The 16675-nt window shown below is 35.9% G+C and overlaps 1 protein-coding gene across 3 annotated transcripts; it reads left to right on the top strand.

Moving 5' to 3' along the window:
- The first annotated feature begins 12717 nt into the window (after positions 1-12717).
- On the top strand, positions 12718-16100 carry LOC137953579 (uncharacterized). 3 transcript variants are annotated; one of them, XM_068801013.1, is made up of 10 exons: positions 12718-12852; positions 13083-13234; positions 13356-13402; positions 13490-13688; positions 13838-13890; positions 14202-14391; positions 14485-14574; positions 15197-15313; positions 15440-15569; positions 15800-16100. In XM_068801013.1, exons 7-10 carry the CDS (start codon positions 14519-14521, stop codon positions 15926-15928), a joined length of 432 nt encoding a protein of 143 aa, XP_068657114.1. In that variant the 5' UTR covers positions 12718-12852; positions 13083-13234; positions 13356-13402; positions 13490-13688; positions 13838-13890; positions 14202-14391; positions 14485-14518; the 3' UTR covers positions 15929-16100. The 3 variants fall into 3 exon arrangements, with proteins under 3 accessions (XP_068657114.1, XP_068657115.1, XP_068657116.1); XM_068801014.1 differs by having other exon boundaries at positions 13528-13688; positions 14202-14574; XM_068801015.1 differs by lacking the exons at positions 12718-12852; positions 13083-13234; positions 13356-13402; positions 13490-13688 and having other exon boundaries at positions 13797-13890; positions 14202-14574.
- The last annotated feature ends 575 nt before the right edge of the window (positions 16101-16675 follow it).

Genomic DNA, 16675 nt, shown 5'->3' with positions numbered 1-16675 from the left:
ATTATGAGTATATAATTGATATATTTTTTAAATAATTGATAAATAAAATATTAATTTAATTAATTCATATATATGACATTTATGATGGATAAAGCTCTTAAAATTTTATATTATATAAAATAAAGACGATAATAATAGCAAATAATAATCAATAATTGGTAGAAATAATAATTGATAACTCTAAAATAATAAATATTAGCATATTAAATATCTAATATTAATAGTGGCATAGTGAACAATGAACATTGCTTCATTTTTTGACTCGTCTCATTGTATCGGATTTTGCATTGGGCAACTAGAGCCGTAAGGAGCTGCTTGACTCTTATGTTTAAGGTTTTCGACGTCTTCTAACTCAAAAAGAAGGCATTTTTAAGTTGTTTTATGTAATTTTTTGAATGCTATTTTTAACAGAATGCATATGTATCTCGTAGAAGATTATATGACCGACTCAAGTAGAGGATCAAGGGAGTTGGGTATTAAGTCATTGGAGGATACAATTGAGTCAAAAAAGAGTTCTAGACTAAACGACTTGGATCATAGGGAGAGACTTAGATTTTTTATTCTAAGTCTTATGTAATCATATAAAGTTTTGGACTAAACCCTTTTCTCTAATTGCTCTCGTCAATTCCCTTTTTGGTTGGTTGATAGTTGTTCTTATTTACCTCAAACCTCAAAGATGATCGATTGTTCAACCCTTTTGGGTCTCTCAACATCTAATATTGTTGTTTTCCAATAGAATAAACACTATTAACTAGAGCCGTAGGAAGTTGTTTGACTCTTATGTTTAAGGTTTTCGACTGAATGTCTTCTAACTCAAAAAGAAGGCATTTTTAAGTTATTTTATGTAATTTTTTGAATGCTATTTTTGACAGAATGCATATGTCTCTTGTAGAAGATTATATGACCGACTCAAGTAGAGGATCAAAGGAGTTGGGTATTGAGTCATTGGAGGATACAATTGAGTCGAAAAAGAGTTCTAGACTAAACGACTTGGATCATAGGGAGAGACTTAGATTTTTTATTCTAAGTCTTATGTATTCATATCAAGTTTTGGACTAAACCCTTTTCTCTAATTGCTCTCGTCAATTCCCTTTTTGGTTGGTTGATAGTTGTTCTTATTTACCTCAAACCTCAAAGATGACCAATTGTTCAACCCTTTTGGGTCTCTCAACATCTAATATTGTTGTTTTCCAATAGAATAAACACTATTGATAGAGGCGTTTGCTCTTTCTTTTAGGTGTATTAAGCTTATTATTATATATCAGTATGCTCCATTGCAAAGTCTTGGACTCCTATGTGATAGTTTGCAGTTTAATAGAACTAAATTCATCACAATGTTCTATTTATTTATTTTTTAATATTTTTAATTTTTATAGTTTTATATATAGGTTTGAACTCGAATCCAGCTCGAGCTCGAGCTCAAGCTCAAACTCAATGAAAACTTTTGGGCTCGAGCTCGAGTTCGAAGTATTCAAATCAAGCCAAATACAAACATATGCAGGTTCGAGCTTCGGTCGTCTCAATGTCACCCCTACTCATAAGGCTAACTCTCTATGTTGGAACTTAAGACTTGGAATATTAATCCTTTCAAGTCCTTAATAATGCTATAAACTCATTTAAAGTGAAATAACTAAATAAGAGGAAAATAAACAAAAAAAAATCCAAAACATTAAGTGTCTAATTTTTAATATATGTAAATACATAAAAGCAAGAATCATAGAGATGGATAGTATTTCTCCCCATTAATTCCATCATTTAAGCTAGTGGATGGGGGTGGGCATCCGGTTGGGTTTCATAGGGAACCTACCTCGACCCAACCCAAAAACCCTAGGTTCAAATTTCAGTTTTCACCTTGTGGGTTGTGGATGTGGCTAAAAAAAAACCATGGGGTTTCAGGTTGTGGACAAATTTTCCCAAATCCAACCTGTAGGAATGACACAGGAATATAAAATAGGGTAAGGATGGGTCAGAGACGGGTCAGGTTTACCATGATGGGTTTGGTTTAAATAAAATTTACTGGGACATGCCAGAGTAGGTGATCGAGTCAAAGTTGGATTTGACATTTCAAAATCGGTTTCGGTTTTTTGAAAACCCAACACTGACCCAACCCGTGTCCACTCCTAATTGAAACTACTATGGGAGCACACAAATAGGTTTAGGGGTGGCTTCGAACCCGAGTCGGCTCGGTTCGATTCGGTATCCCTGGATCTCGAGCCGAGTTCTAGATTCGGGATCAGTTCATTTAAATTAACGAGCCGAGCTCGACCAAATTCAGGTTCGGCTTAACAGCTCGCGAGCCAACTCGTTAATTTAACGAGTGGCATGGGATTCGGGGGATTTTGGGAAGTCGGGAGTCTCGGGACCGAGAAGAGCGTCTCGCCGCTGGACTCTTCCATTCCGTCTCTGGCATGGTAGTAGGATTTTCTCGCAGAAATCATTGATTAGAGATCAGAATCGCTGATCGTCAAGCGGTGATTCATCGGAAATGGGGGATTTTGGTCTTCATATCCCTCGTTCTCCCTCTCCCTCTTTGATTTCTTCATCCGAAGTTCTTCCTTGCCGACAAGACGAAAGTGATGGTCCGACGGAAGGAGGTAAGATTTTTATTTAATCTTTTGTTTTTTTTTTCATCGCCGACCTAACCGTACAAAAGCTCTAACTCTCGCTTTACTTCAGTAGTGCTCCTTCATTCTTGGAAAGGAATTTGGAAATATCCCCGAACACTTTCTGTTTCTGTAAGTGAAATGTTGATTTTTTTTTTCATTTTTATCTTATGTATTACATTATTTATCTTCAATTAAGTGTTTTGCATTAATGTTTCGGCTGCGTGTTTCAATCGACATCTACATTAACCCAAATCCCATTACTCTTTCTGAGAATAGATTCTTATCAAGATTCATGAATTGGTGAGGGGTTTAATTATTTTTCGTAATAGCACAATCTATGGGTCGAAATGTTTACCGATACAACACATATTTTATTGAAGGATTTAGTTATTGTTGAACAATTTTTTTTTAATTTGCATTAAAAAAATAAGGATGAGATCAATTCCGAAGCTCTTTTATTTGAGGGAGAGAGAGAGAGAGAGAAACAATCATTAAAAATAAATCATCCAGAAATAACTGAATAATGACTACCTCATATGATTTTTTTTAGAGATATAAGAATATTAAAGGTCAGTGGTATTTGGGTAATTTTATTTTAGGATATTGTGTTATGAAGTTATAGTTAATGTAAAAACCTCCCTAAAGTGTTCCCCCTAGAATTGTTAATCTTCGTAGGCATTGTTTTCCTTATTGCTGATAAGTATCTTAAATTATGTGTAGGATCTTTGTTGTTTAGATTGTTTTCTTTCTTTTTGTTTTTAATATGTAATTTTGTTTTTTTTGTAGAAGTAAGAATGTCAACACCTCCTCCTCAATTGACATCAATAATTAACACTAGTTTTAGTGTGGCCATAGATAGTGACTCAACTCCAGCAGAGTCACTACCCCCTAGAACTATTAATGTCATAGAAGTGGGCCCAGATGAAATTACCCTAAATAAGGATGAAGGTGACTCTACCCATACTTAAAAAAGATAGAAAAGGTCTCATGTGGGGTTGGAATTCAAAGAAGTGTCACTTAAAGGTACAAAAAAAGGCTCACTGTGTTAATTGTAAAACCAATTTGAGTGTTAATAGTAGTGGAGTGACCACACATATGAGTAGACATTTGAAACGTTGCCCGAGTAGAAAAGTGGCAATGAGAAAACAAAAAACCATAAACTTTCATCCAGTGGGAGTGGGATCTAATGTTGATCAGAGTCCATCAGGACTTCTTTTTTATGGATTTTGGAGGCAAATATGATCAAGTTAAAATGAGACTACTCATTGCTCATTGGATTCTTATGCATGAGCATCCATTCATGATAGAGAATAGGAGAGATTTAATTTTGTAATCAAGATGGCAAATATGAATTATGAGAAAATATCCCAAAAGACCATTAAAAAGAAGTTTATGGAGGTGTACGAGGCAGAGAAAAAGAAATTAAAAATTTTATTAAAAGAGATTAACAAGATTAGTCTTACCACGGATTTTTGGAAGTCCCAAAATCAAAAGATTGAATACATGGTTATTACTAGGCTTTTTATTGACAGTAATTGGAAGCTAAAAAAACGAGTCTTGAGTTTTGTGCATGTTCCTCCTCCTTGTCGTGGCGTTGATATAGCAGAAGTTTTTTACAAGTATTTGAAAGAGTGAGAAATCGAAAATAAAGTATTTAGTATCTCAGTTGATAATGTTGCATATAATGATGTTTGTATGAGAGTTTTGAAAGAAGATTTTTCAAGGAAAAAAAATTATTTTGTGGTGGGAAGTTATTTCATGTGCGTTGTTGTGCTCATATTTTAAACTTATTACTCCAAGATGGTCTTGTTCAAATTAAGGATATCATTGAGAATGTGCGTGAGAGTGTCAAATTCATAAATTTGTTTGAGGCTAGACTTCACACTTTTTTTCTGAAATTGTACAACAACTAGAACTAGGTGAAAAGAGATTGGTTATTGATTGTCTAACTCGTTGGAACTTCATTTATGATATGTTGTCTTCTGCATTAAAATTCAAATATGCATTCTCTAGATTTAAAGTTAGAGAACCAACTTATGATTGTTTGCCAAGTCTTGATGAATGGGAAGAGGTTGATATGGTGTGTGAGATTCTAAAAGTTTTTGGGAGTGACTACCCTACTTCTAATTTGTACCTTAGTGAGGTATATAAGGTAAAAGAAGTTCTGAATTTTCATTCCACAAATGAAAATGTTTTCATCAGGACAATGGTTAGTAGAATGAAAGAGAAATTTGAGAAGTACTACGGTGAATACCATTTATTGATGGTTGTTGCTTCAGTTTTGGATCCAATGGTCAAATTAAGGTTGATCAAAATGTGTTTTCCAGAGATATATTCTAAGGAGGAAGCTACGAAGAATATAAACTTAGTTTGACGCACCTTATATGAGATCTCCGATGAATATGTATCCTTATATAATGTGGATATTAGAAATGAAGAGATTGCTTCAAGTAGTAGCTCTATGGGTGTTTCCACAAGTCGTAGGTCATATTCTTCATCAAGTTCAGGTTGGTCAAAGTTAAAGAATTATGTGAAACAACTGGAAGTAGTTAATTCACCAAGGTCAGAATTGGAAGATTATCTTGAAGAAGGTCTGTATATTTGTGAGGAAACTTCACAATATAATTTTGATGTTTTAGAATGGTGAAAAGTGAATCATATGAAATTTTGAGTATTATCTAAGATGGCAGCAGACATCCTTATAATTCTCATATCCACAGTAGCTTCAGAGTCTACAGTTAGTGCTGGTGGTAGAGTAATATACTCATATCGTTCTTCCTTGGCACCAAATACAGTTCAAGCTTTGATTTGTCGCAGTGATTGGGTTCGGGCTCTTCACGGTGTCAAGAAAAATCAAAAGGTGAATTTCTTTGATTAATTATTTATTATGATATTTGTTAGTATATTTTTTAATTTTATATATTATTATTTTTTTATGATTACAACCTGAGAAGAAGAGTGTAGAGATAATGCTACCAGCTACATGATTTTTCATGTTTTTCTGATCATGGTAATTTTAATATTTTTAACATAGGTCGAGATTTTTCTCATGCAGGGACTTATATTATTTTCTAACATGAAGAGAAACAACTATAGTTGATAAATTTATAATGGATTTATAGTTTTTATTTGGGTGATTGTAAATTGATAGTGATATTTAATTTAATTTTGTTGTGTTTGATTATTGTATGGAGTTTATTCATAATGTTATGCAGTGTATGGAGTGTTTAGACTATTTTATGGAATGTATGGTCTGTATAAACAATTTTATGGAGTGTTTATAGAATGTATAAACAATTTTATGGAGTTTTCACGGAGTGTATAGATGTAGGTATTATGTATATAGATTATGCCCAATTTTAAGTAGAGGTCTTGCCCAATTTTATACAGGTATTATATACATAGATTATGCCCAATTTTAAGTTGAGGTCATTCTCAATTTTATACAAGTATTATATACATAGGTTATGCCCAATTTTAAGTAAAATATATTCATAATTTATATACAATTTATTTTTTATGTATTTTTTGAAAAAAAATTAAATGTATGTTGAAATCGGTTAAAATTATTGGGGTTGAGGTCGATAACAATATTAGGCACGAGGCTGGGCTAGGCTTGAACATAGGCAGGTTCGGGCTCGGCTCGGCTCGATGCCACCCCTAGATAAGTTCAAAGAAAAATCAAAATAACAAGAAGAAATTATGGAAAAAACAAAGACAAACCAAAGAGAAAGAGATATATTTTCTCATACATCACTCATTGAGAAAGAGATTTCAAATGGATCATAAAAATTGTTTGGCTTCTCTGACCTCAAAGCTAGGAACTAGGAAAGAAATGAGGAGTATGTTTGATAGACTAGTTACCCAGAAAACTATCGAATCCCACTATCTAGTAGTTAAGTCGAATCATCAAAACAGAGGAGTATGTTTGATAAGATCAGTTAACATGAAAACTATCATAACCAACTATCAAATAGTTAAGGTCACACAGATTAATCTAAATGAGGAAATTTAAAAGTCGTCGAATTTGTTTCCTATCTGATCAATTTATTGTAAATATGCAAACTGGAGCTCTGTTACAGCATCATTTGCATGGTGGCAGATACACGTATGAAGTTTCTTTACAATCAACAATCTTTTTACATAAAAAACTTAGAAACAAGAATTCGATTCATCTAACCAACTAATCAACTTTGAACTTGGATCATGAGAATCGGAGGGAGGATCTACAGAGAGTACATATAGTCGCTCTGCTCAACCAAGGAAGGAGGCATTCAGTGTGGAAAAGATGAGAGCATGGAGTCTCCATCACCACTTTCGTCGATCCTCCAAATTCTTCGAAACAAACGGTGCACATCTCTCCGGCAGCTATCTCGCTGAGCTCCTTCAACTTCACGTTCTGGCCGACAGAAGCCTCTTCTACTGGCGGCATTGACTCAGGGTCTAGGGGAAGCAGTGGCGGGAAGTCGATTTCGATGCACGTCAATTGTCACATCCAACCTCGTACACCCATACCTCAACGTGATCTCGTGGGGGAAGCAGTGGCGGAAAGTCGATTTCGATGCACGTCAATTGTCACACCCAACATCCTACACCCATACCTCAACGTGATCTCGGCCCAATCAGGTCCAAGAATATAGAGATGTGACAGGAGTTGGGCGTAGGCCTCGGAGCTGAAGGAGAAGTGGTGCAATATTTCGGAGGCCACATTCTGCCAGTGTCTTCGATCGAACAATAAGGGAAGCAACAGACAAAAGCTCATATCCAGTGTAAGGAAAGTAACTTGTTCAACATGGGCTCCCTCCGGCATAGACGCATATAGAAGAACTTGTGTCAATGGCAGATTGAGATGATTGTCGTGGGAGGTCTCTTAGTTTTCCATTCTTCTCCATTGCCATTCCACGGTTTCTTCACCAAAATCTACGATTTTCCAAATCGATCTGGTGTGAACTTGAAATCCAACATATTTTCTCCGTTGTTCTCTGTGTCATCTCTTTTGGATCAGTTGGCCATTGTTGGCATTACAGGAGAGCCTCCTCCTCCACCTCTGCTCCTTCCTCGTTCTCAGCATTGATATAAACTCAAGTCTTTAATAATGTTGTAAAAATGGTATCTAATGCATGAGCCATGTGTTGTCTTGGTATTCTTCTTTATTTCAACTTTGTATCCTTTGTGTCCCCTATGTCCATTTATTTCATTAATGTTTGTTAGTCAAATTAATATTCTAAATTATTTTTAAGCTACTATTTAATTTAAAAATTACATAATATATTACTATTTGCAATTGTAATGAGATATTTAATTAAAACAAAATAATATTAAATTAATTATATATTATTATTAATATGTTAAATTATAATTAAATTAAGCAAGTTATGTTTATGTTTTATATTTATTGATTATGAATATTAGTTGATATATTTGTTAAATAATTGACAAAATAATATCAATTTAATTAATTCATATATTAATATATATTAATTTGACATTTATGATGGATAAAGCTCTTCATTTTGTATATAATATAAAATAATGACAATAACAATAGGAAATAATAACCAATAATTGGTAGAATAATGATTGATAACTCCAAAATAATAAATATTAGCTAATAATAAGAACAATGTGTTCATTGCTTGATTTTTTTACTCATCGCATTGTATCAAATTTTGCATTGGGTAACTCTAAGGGAGCTGCTTGACTCTTTTGTTTAGGGTTTTCGACCAAATACTTTCTACATGCACACAAGTACATGCACACCTTCATATTTAGAGGAAGCCAAACTAACATCAACTCATTTAAAGAGAAATTACTAAATAAGAGGAAAATAAACAAAAACAAATCCAAAACATTGTCTAATCTGTAATATATGTAAATACATAAAGAGGGGGGGGGGGGGGGGTTTGGGATTTTTGAAGTTCAAGTTCATGTCTAACATGAAGATCATGTCAATCATGTACATGAAGATCATCCCCCAACATGAGAAAAACATAAAAAACAAGAGAATCCCTAAACCCTTTCAGTACACTTAATTACAACATAATCCTTAAACCCCAAATTATGTAAAACAACTATTATTACTACACGAATAAGTTATTTAATGTATAATTAAACATATTAATATATGTATTAATTGAATTAGATATTTTATTGTGCATTAATATGGTAATTACATGAGCCAATGAAATATGCACATGATTAATTACAAATAATAAATAAATAACGTTATAAATAACAAAAACGAAAGTAATATGTTGAGTTATTAATTTATTAATAACATATGATATACTTTAACCTAAAAATAAATAATTTAAGAGAAAAAATTGATCTAATCATAACTTTAACACACTATATATTTGTACATAATATATTATCACAAAATTTTAAACCATTGGTTTAATTAACTATATCAATCGGATAATTATGCCAAAATAATTTATCAAATATTTATTTTAACAATATTGTAATTATGACTATTAAATCACTATTTTAATATAGTAATTATAAAATAAATATATTAAATAAATAAAAATAATTATTTTATAAATAAAACTTATAAATTAATGATTTTTATGATGATAGTTTAATTTTTCCTAACTTAGGAAAAATTAAACCATCGTCGTCTTCCTCAGCGGCGAGCCAGTGGGCAACGCCGACAGAGGCGGCACTCTGACGGTACGCCGAGAGGGAGAAGAGAGGGAGGCCAAGAAGCTCTGCAACAGATGCTCGACCTCTCGTGCTCTACCACGGAGGTCGAGAGGGAGAGGAGAGGGAGGATGGCCGACTAGGGAGGGGGGATGGAGGAGAAGAGAGGAAAGCCGAGAGAGAAGAGAAGTCGTCGTCGAGGGAGGAAGGCCTCCCTCCCTCTCCTCTCCCTCTCGGCCTCTGTCGCAGAGCTTCTCGGTTTCCTGTACTCTACAACAGAGGTCGAGAGGGAGAGGCCGTAGAGAGGGAGACCAGAGAGACGAGAGAGGGAGTCGAGAGCTCGGGGTTTACGGAGACTACAGAAGGGCTGTGGGAATGAGATAGGGTGCGGGAACAAAATGGCAGAAATGAGTGAGAAGGTGTGCGGCAGAGAGAGCCCCGCGCTCGTTTCATGTACATGATTCTCAAAATCAGGCAGAAAGCACTTTCCGCCGTTTACTCTTGGGACATAATCTCTTGAGTCATGGATGATCATGTACATGACATGAAGTTTGGCGCTCCCTAACGACTTCAGGACATGAACTGAGTAATGCACATGAAGATCATGTCCTGAGTCATGTTGACTAACCCCGCAAAAGCAAGAATCATAGAGATAGGTAGTATTTCTCCCCATTAATAGCATCATTGAAGTTAGGGGTGGGCATCCAGTCGGGTTTCATAGGGAACTTAACTCGACCCAACCCAAAAACCCTAGGTTCAAATTTCAATTTTCACCTTGTGGGTTGTGGACGGTAGGAATGACACAGGAATATAAAATAGGGTAAGGACGGGTCGGAGACAGGTCAAGCTTAAATAAAATTTACTGGGACAGGCCAGAGAAGGTGATCGAGTCAAAGCTTGATTTGACATTTCGGGATTGGTTTCGGTTTTTCGAAAACCCGACACTAACCCAACCTGTGTCCACCCCCTGTTTACCAAAATACCCAATTTAAAAAACTTATTTCGAGAAATAACGACATTATCAACTTATTTTGAAAAATACCCAACTTTGACCGATCCACTGAACATGTGTACAGTCAAACGTGACAGGTAAGCTTTGATTGATTACGTGTCACACGTCATTTGCACTGCATCAGTAGATGGACACATCGACTGCCATGTCACTATTCCGACACGCCATCTACCATGTAAGATGCCATGTCATTAAATGATAAAAAATTGAATAATTTTTTTATTTTAAAAATCAAATTTATGAATACACTTTTTATTACCTTATATCTAAAATAATAAAATATAAAAAAATTATTAAAAATTTAACTCTTACTTATTTAACTCGATTTATTATCGATTAAAATATTTATTAATTAAAAATAAAATTTATCTTTACACTTTTATTACTTTATATTTTAAAAAATAAAAAATAAAATAAGTATACTAATTAATTAAAAATTTTACTAACATATTATTGATTTAAAATATTTATAAATTAAAAAAATCTTACTCTTAAGTCTTACCCATTTATTATCGATTTAAAATATTTATAAATTAAAAAAATTATACAAAAAAAGTTATTTTAGAGTTTAAAAATACTTCTGTCGGATCTGTTGGCCATTGTTGGCATAACAGGAGAGCCTCCTCCTCCACCTATGCTCCCTCCCCAGAGCGCGAATATGCGACACTATGCGAGAACGACCATAACAAGATGCTACTGTAATCACCATTTCAACAAGGTTGAGAACCGTGAACTTTCTTTAAGGAGAGCAGGCACAGTACTCACTTTTCAAAATGGGGTTAAGCTGATTAAAGATAGATTTAACTCCACTCCTTACATCCCTTGACTTCTTTGCCTTCTCTGACCTGAAAGCTAGGAACTAGGAAAGAAAGGAATTGTCGAATCATCAAAACAGAGGAGTATGTTCGAAAAGATCAGTTACCCAGAAAACTATCGAAACCAGCTATCTAGTAGTTAAGTCGAATCATCAAAACAGAGTAGTATGTTTGATAAGATCAGTTACCCAGAAAACTATCATAACCAGCTATGGAATAGTTAAGGTCTCACATATTAATCTAATTGAGGAAATTTTAAAAGCCGTTGAATCTGTTTCCTATCTGATCAATTTATTTCAGATATGCAAAGTGGAGATCTGTTACAGCATCATTTGCATGGTGGCGGATACACGTAAGAAAGTTTCTTTACAATCAACAATCTTTTTACATAAAAAATAAGAAACAAGAATTTGATTCGTCTAACCAACTAATCAACTTTCAACTTGGATCATGGGAATCGGAGGGAGGATCTGCAGAGAGGACATGTAGTCGCTCTGCTCAACCATGGAAGGAGGCATTCAGTGTGGAAAAGATGCGAGCATGGAGTCTCTGTTACCGCCTTCGGCGATCCTCCGAATTCTTCAAAACAAACAGCGCACGTCTCTCCGGCAGCTATCTCGCTGAGCTCCTTCAACTTCATGTTCTGGCCGACAGAAGCCTCTTCTACCGGCGGCATTGACTCAGGGTCTGCGGGAATCGGTAGCGGAAAGTCGATTTCGGTCCTCTCACGCACGTCTGACCGCCATATCCAACCTCGTACACCCATGCCTCAAAGCGAGCTCCGCCCAATCAGCTCCAAGAATATAGAGATGTCGAAGGAGTTGGGCGTAGGCCTCGGAGCTGAAGGAGAAGTGGTGCAGTATTCCGGAGGCCACATTCTGCCAGCGACTCCGATCGAACAATAAAGAAAGCGGCAGTCGAAAGCACACAGCAGGTGTATGGAAAATAACTTGATTAACATGGCCTCTCTCCGGCATAGGACCCATATAGAAGAACTTGCGTCGATGGCAGATTGAGATGACTGCCGTGGGAGGGTGAACTGGGGCTTGGCAAGAAGGGTTAAAGGAGATATCAAAAGAGAGAGGTTCTCCAGGGGGAAGTATGCGAGTATCGATCAATGGAACAGGTGGCACAGGAGAAGCAGCGGGGTGATTAGCCATGAATGACAGTGAAGAAGAGCAGCACGAGCAGTGGAGTGGAGTGGAGTGAGCCCTTGATTTTATAGCGGAAGTGAGTTTAGAGACGCGTAGTGAGTTTCCTAAACGAGAGTCAGTTTTGCTATCTTCCCACTTTCCTATCTAATCAATTCCAATTTTGCCTTATTTTTCTAGAAATAAATGGCATTTTTGAATTTACAGTCTTGCCCTTCCCATCCCCGTTAGTCAGGAGAGGGCTCCTCCTTTCCGTGTCCATTGTCACGCAGAGAGAAGTTCCTGATGAGCCGGATGAGGAGGCATGTCAGTTCTCACGGAGGAAGGTCTACTGACCTCCTTTTCCCTTCTCCGGAGAGCGCAGATATGAAATAGAACCGTGAACTTGTTGGCGTGTTACAGAACTGACTTCCTTTTTTTTTTTTTTGAGAAATAAATGGCTTTTTTGAATTTACAGTCTTGCCGCGCTCCCCTTTCCGTTTCCATTGTCACGCAGGGAGAAGTTCCTGATGAGCCGGATGAGGAGGCATGTCAGTTCTCGTGGAGGAAGTTCTACTACTGATATGTTGTGTTCAGTTTCTAGGTCGCAGGACTACATTGCCATTCTCTATTGTCTCGAGCAGGTATCAATTTCTGTTTTTTTTTTTAATTCTTCTGATTGAAATGTTTTTAGGCATCTCCCTTGCGCAATTAGAGCCGAAAATTTTCCCTGATTGCTTGGTATTCCCACTCTAGCTTACTTGATGGGAAACTGGTTCTTCGGGGGAGCTGCAACAGATGGAGCCTAAATTCTTTGTGGATGCTCTATGTTTCTAGAATGTTTTGCTGGCTTAAATTAGAATTTTAAATGCAGTTGTTTGAAAGAGTTGAGTTCACAAAACCTGTTGCTAGTTGATCAACATCGGCTGAAATCTCTGTTGTCGGTCTAAAATACGAGGCTGCTGCCAAGAAAGACCCTCGTCTGCTTGATATGATTGATTTCAAAGAGCCATAGAGCCACCCAAGGTAAGGCTCTACTATTTTAGAGATGTTAGATGTCCAATTCACTTACTATGTTATTAAGTTATGTAAATTTTTTCCCTTCCTGTTTTGATACTGTACCTTACTGATTGATTGCTTATTGCAGGTTGTTGATGTTCTGAGAGGGTCAAAGCGAAAGAGAAATCTTGAAGGGTGTGTTCTAGATCACATGCGTTAGTGTTGGTCCATTGGATAGCTTGATAACAGCTTCATCTATTAACATAATAAAGATATCAGCAGGCATGGTTCTGAGTGCTGTTAGCAATATTAAATTGCAGTTACGAGGATTGAAATACAACTTTGAGGAAGGTGTGCCTGGCTTCAGATTTTGTGTGGTCAGAGTCACCCTTGGATGTCATGGGGTCTGTGACTTCTATCTTCTTCAACGATTCTGCTTGTGTAATTACCTGTCGGAGATCATGTATTAACAACAGAGGAGGTAATTTTACTTTCAATCTGCTTGCATTGGTCGGCTACGTGTTGTAGTTCCCTTATGTTCCTGGCATGGTGTTGGGCTGAAAAGAAACACCAGACAAGTGGGCTTGAAAACAAATTCTCAAGTGTGGGTTCTACCTGATTCTGCTGCAGATTGTGATGATCTGCGTGTTTTTGGGGAAGCAGGATTTCAAACATTTGCTGAAGTAAGTCGGTTATGCCATTTTTTACTCATGCTTGACAATTGCCATTCGTGATAATGAATTCTGGTAGTTTACTGTCGTATTATGTTGTCTTTCTGTGTTATTTGTCATTAATCATTTTTCTTTTTGGCAACAAATCTTCTACATTTCACCTCTTCCTTTCTTCCAAATGATGTATCCGAAATTATTATTTTGTCAATAGACATGACTCAAAAACATAAAATATGTTGGGGAGATCCATACAAAAGCTAGTTTTATGAGGCCTTCTGTGTTATCTCCGCTTATGTGCTAGTTTTCTCTTTTCACTTCTGAAGAAGGCAGATGCATACAAGAAAGGCCTTCTTACCTTCTCCGAAGGTTAAATCAAAAGCTACCAATACTGAAAATTACAAGGAAAAGGGTGATGAGGACAACCATGTACTTAAGGAAATGGAGGAGTTGTCTTATGCTGTGGAGTGCAAGAAACAACAAGCGAAGAAACTCTTGGCAAAGAGACGAGCAAAGGTACATATGCTACTTTTCTTAAACTACTCTTAATATTGTGGTTTGAAGTTCCTTTCTGGCTGGTTAGCATTTTCCATTTCTTGCACTATCCAGGACAAAATCCACAAAGCAGCAGGGATGAATACAGATGCAACGGAGGATTGATACCAAGATCACGAGTTATTTTCTCTTGCTTCCATCAAGGTTAGATAATTCTTTCAAAATCAGTGTCTCCAACGTTAATTACCATGAAGTTTGAGTTTGTATTGAGCTAGCTGACGGTAATAAAATTATTTATGTGGGGAGTAAAATAGGCAATGGGAAATTTAATTGTTTGTTCTACTGCTAATTATACAGAAATTTTTATATCTTAGTACAGTAATTTGTTTCTGAAAAAATAGACTTGAAGATGTTTGAAAAACAGAAAAGTGGCACTTTTATGACTGGTAAATAACCGTGAAAATGTTTTCTTGTAATTTTATAAGCCTTTTTGTGTTAAGACAGTGAATAGTCAGATATAAGATTGAAAAGGAGTTATATGAGGAACTGAAGGAAATACAAGAGGGAGAAAGGAAAGAACAAACAAACAGAGAGACTAAACTATAACACAGAATCAGTAAATGTGAACAAGCAAGATTGAATATCTTACAAGTTGTTGGTGAGCGATTTCAAGAGTGAAAAACTGGCAAGCCTAATTGTATTACAAAGAACTATCTTTTCTCACACAAATTAAATACGATTCAGAGTTTTTTTTATTTTTAATTTTATTTTTTGTTTTTTGAAAGGCCAAATTAGACTTCTTACACAATGTTTGTTTTCACTTCAGCAAGAGAAACAACTACCAGTGGTTGATTCCACACAAATTAATGATGATAATGACGATTTGCAAGACAATGAGAGTGGAGAAACTCAAGCTGCTGTCCATCAAGAAGATATATATCCAGTGAGATTGACTCTAATGAAGAACAGAGACTTTAACATTTCAATTCTTTTTGAGTTTCAGTTTCTTCTTGGTTAAGGTTCTTATACCCTTTCTCGATGCATTTGAACTCCCCCTGACTCTTGTCAGGCATGATGATCATCTAGAGGAATTCCTAGATGAAGCTTATGAACGATTTGCGACTCGGAAAGAAGGCAGCACTCTGCAACGGAAACGTGCGAAAGCAGCTCATGCTAATGATGATAAGGAGCTGTTGCAGGTATCTTCTGAATAGCCTGCTTAATTCGGTCTACTTTGTCAGTGGGGCTTCTATTATGTAATGTCTGTTACTTGTTTAGTTGAAATTCTATTGGCTTGTGAAATCGTAAGCAATTATTGTTAGCTGATAAAAAAAACCCAATTGATGTTGCTTATCATTAGAGAATTATTTTACCAGCTTGAGTCACAATGCTAAACACTGCATTTTTTTCCTTAAAATTTCTCATGTAGGATGGTGATATGATGAGTCCTGATGAATTTGATTATTCTGATAAAGATGATGTAAATGATGAAGCAACTCCACTCATGGTGCCATTGCATATATTTGAGTTGTTATTCACTCTTGGTAGGTACATATAAGACTGGGTGTATTCATTTTGAGCTTCATTAATTGTATTTGCTATTGGATAAACTTCACATAGGAAGTCCTCAAAACTCGTATCAATTGTAAAACCTTTGAATTGTTGGAACTTTCGTGAGTTAAATACTCGTTACTTGACAGACATTTGTTGCCTTGAAAAACCTTTGTGGCCTTCAGGAGTAATTGCTTTTGTAGTGAGGTTCTCCTGGCTTTTATAGCCATAATCAGTAAACATGGTTTGGCAAGTTAATTACAGGATTTAACTCTAGAGTGTGGAGGCATTTTCTTACTGAATTAACCACTTGGGTTTAAATTATGAACTATTATAAAATCTTTGTATCCTTTTTGTATGTTTGATTTCAATTGCTTTTGTAGCCTAGTTAACTGGCTTTTTTGTATGATTGATTTCAGTCAGCTCTGTAGCAGTATTAAAGCAAATGTATTTCAAGAGAAAACCCTAATCTTACCGGCTCTCTTAGTTTTCCATTCTTCTCTTAGTTTCTTCACCAAAATCTGCGATTTTCCAACTCGATCTAGTGTGAACTTGAAATCTAACATATTCTTTCCGTTGTTCTCTGTGGCATCTCTGTCAGATCTGTTGGCCATTGTTGGCATTACAGGAGAGCCTCCTCCTCCACCTATGCTCCTTGCTCCCTCTCAGGATTGAAATAAACTCAAGTCTTTAATAATGCTGTAAAAATGTATTTAATGCATGTACCATGTGTTGTTGTTTTGGTATTCTTCTT

This window comes from Aristolochia californica, unplaced genomic scaffold (genome assembly GCF_029961685.1).
Source record: "Aristolochia californica isolate CCGP_79_NKW_82.1479 unplaced genomic scaffold, dmAriCali1.0.hap1 SCAF_16, whole genome shotgun sequence".
Taxonomy (NCBI): domain Eukaryota; kingdom Viridiplantae; phylum Streptophyta; class Magnoliopsida; order Piperales; family Aristolochiaceae; genus Aristolochia; species Aristolochia californica.
The sequence above is the reverse complement of the archived record's forward strand: the minus strand, read 5'-3'. Positions and strand labels throughout refer to the sequence as shown.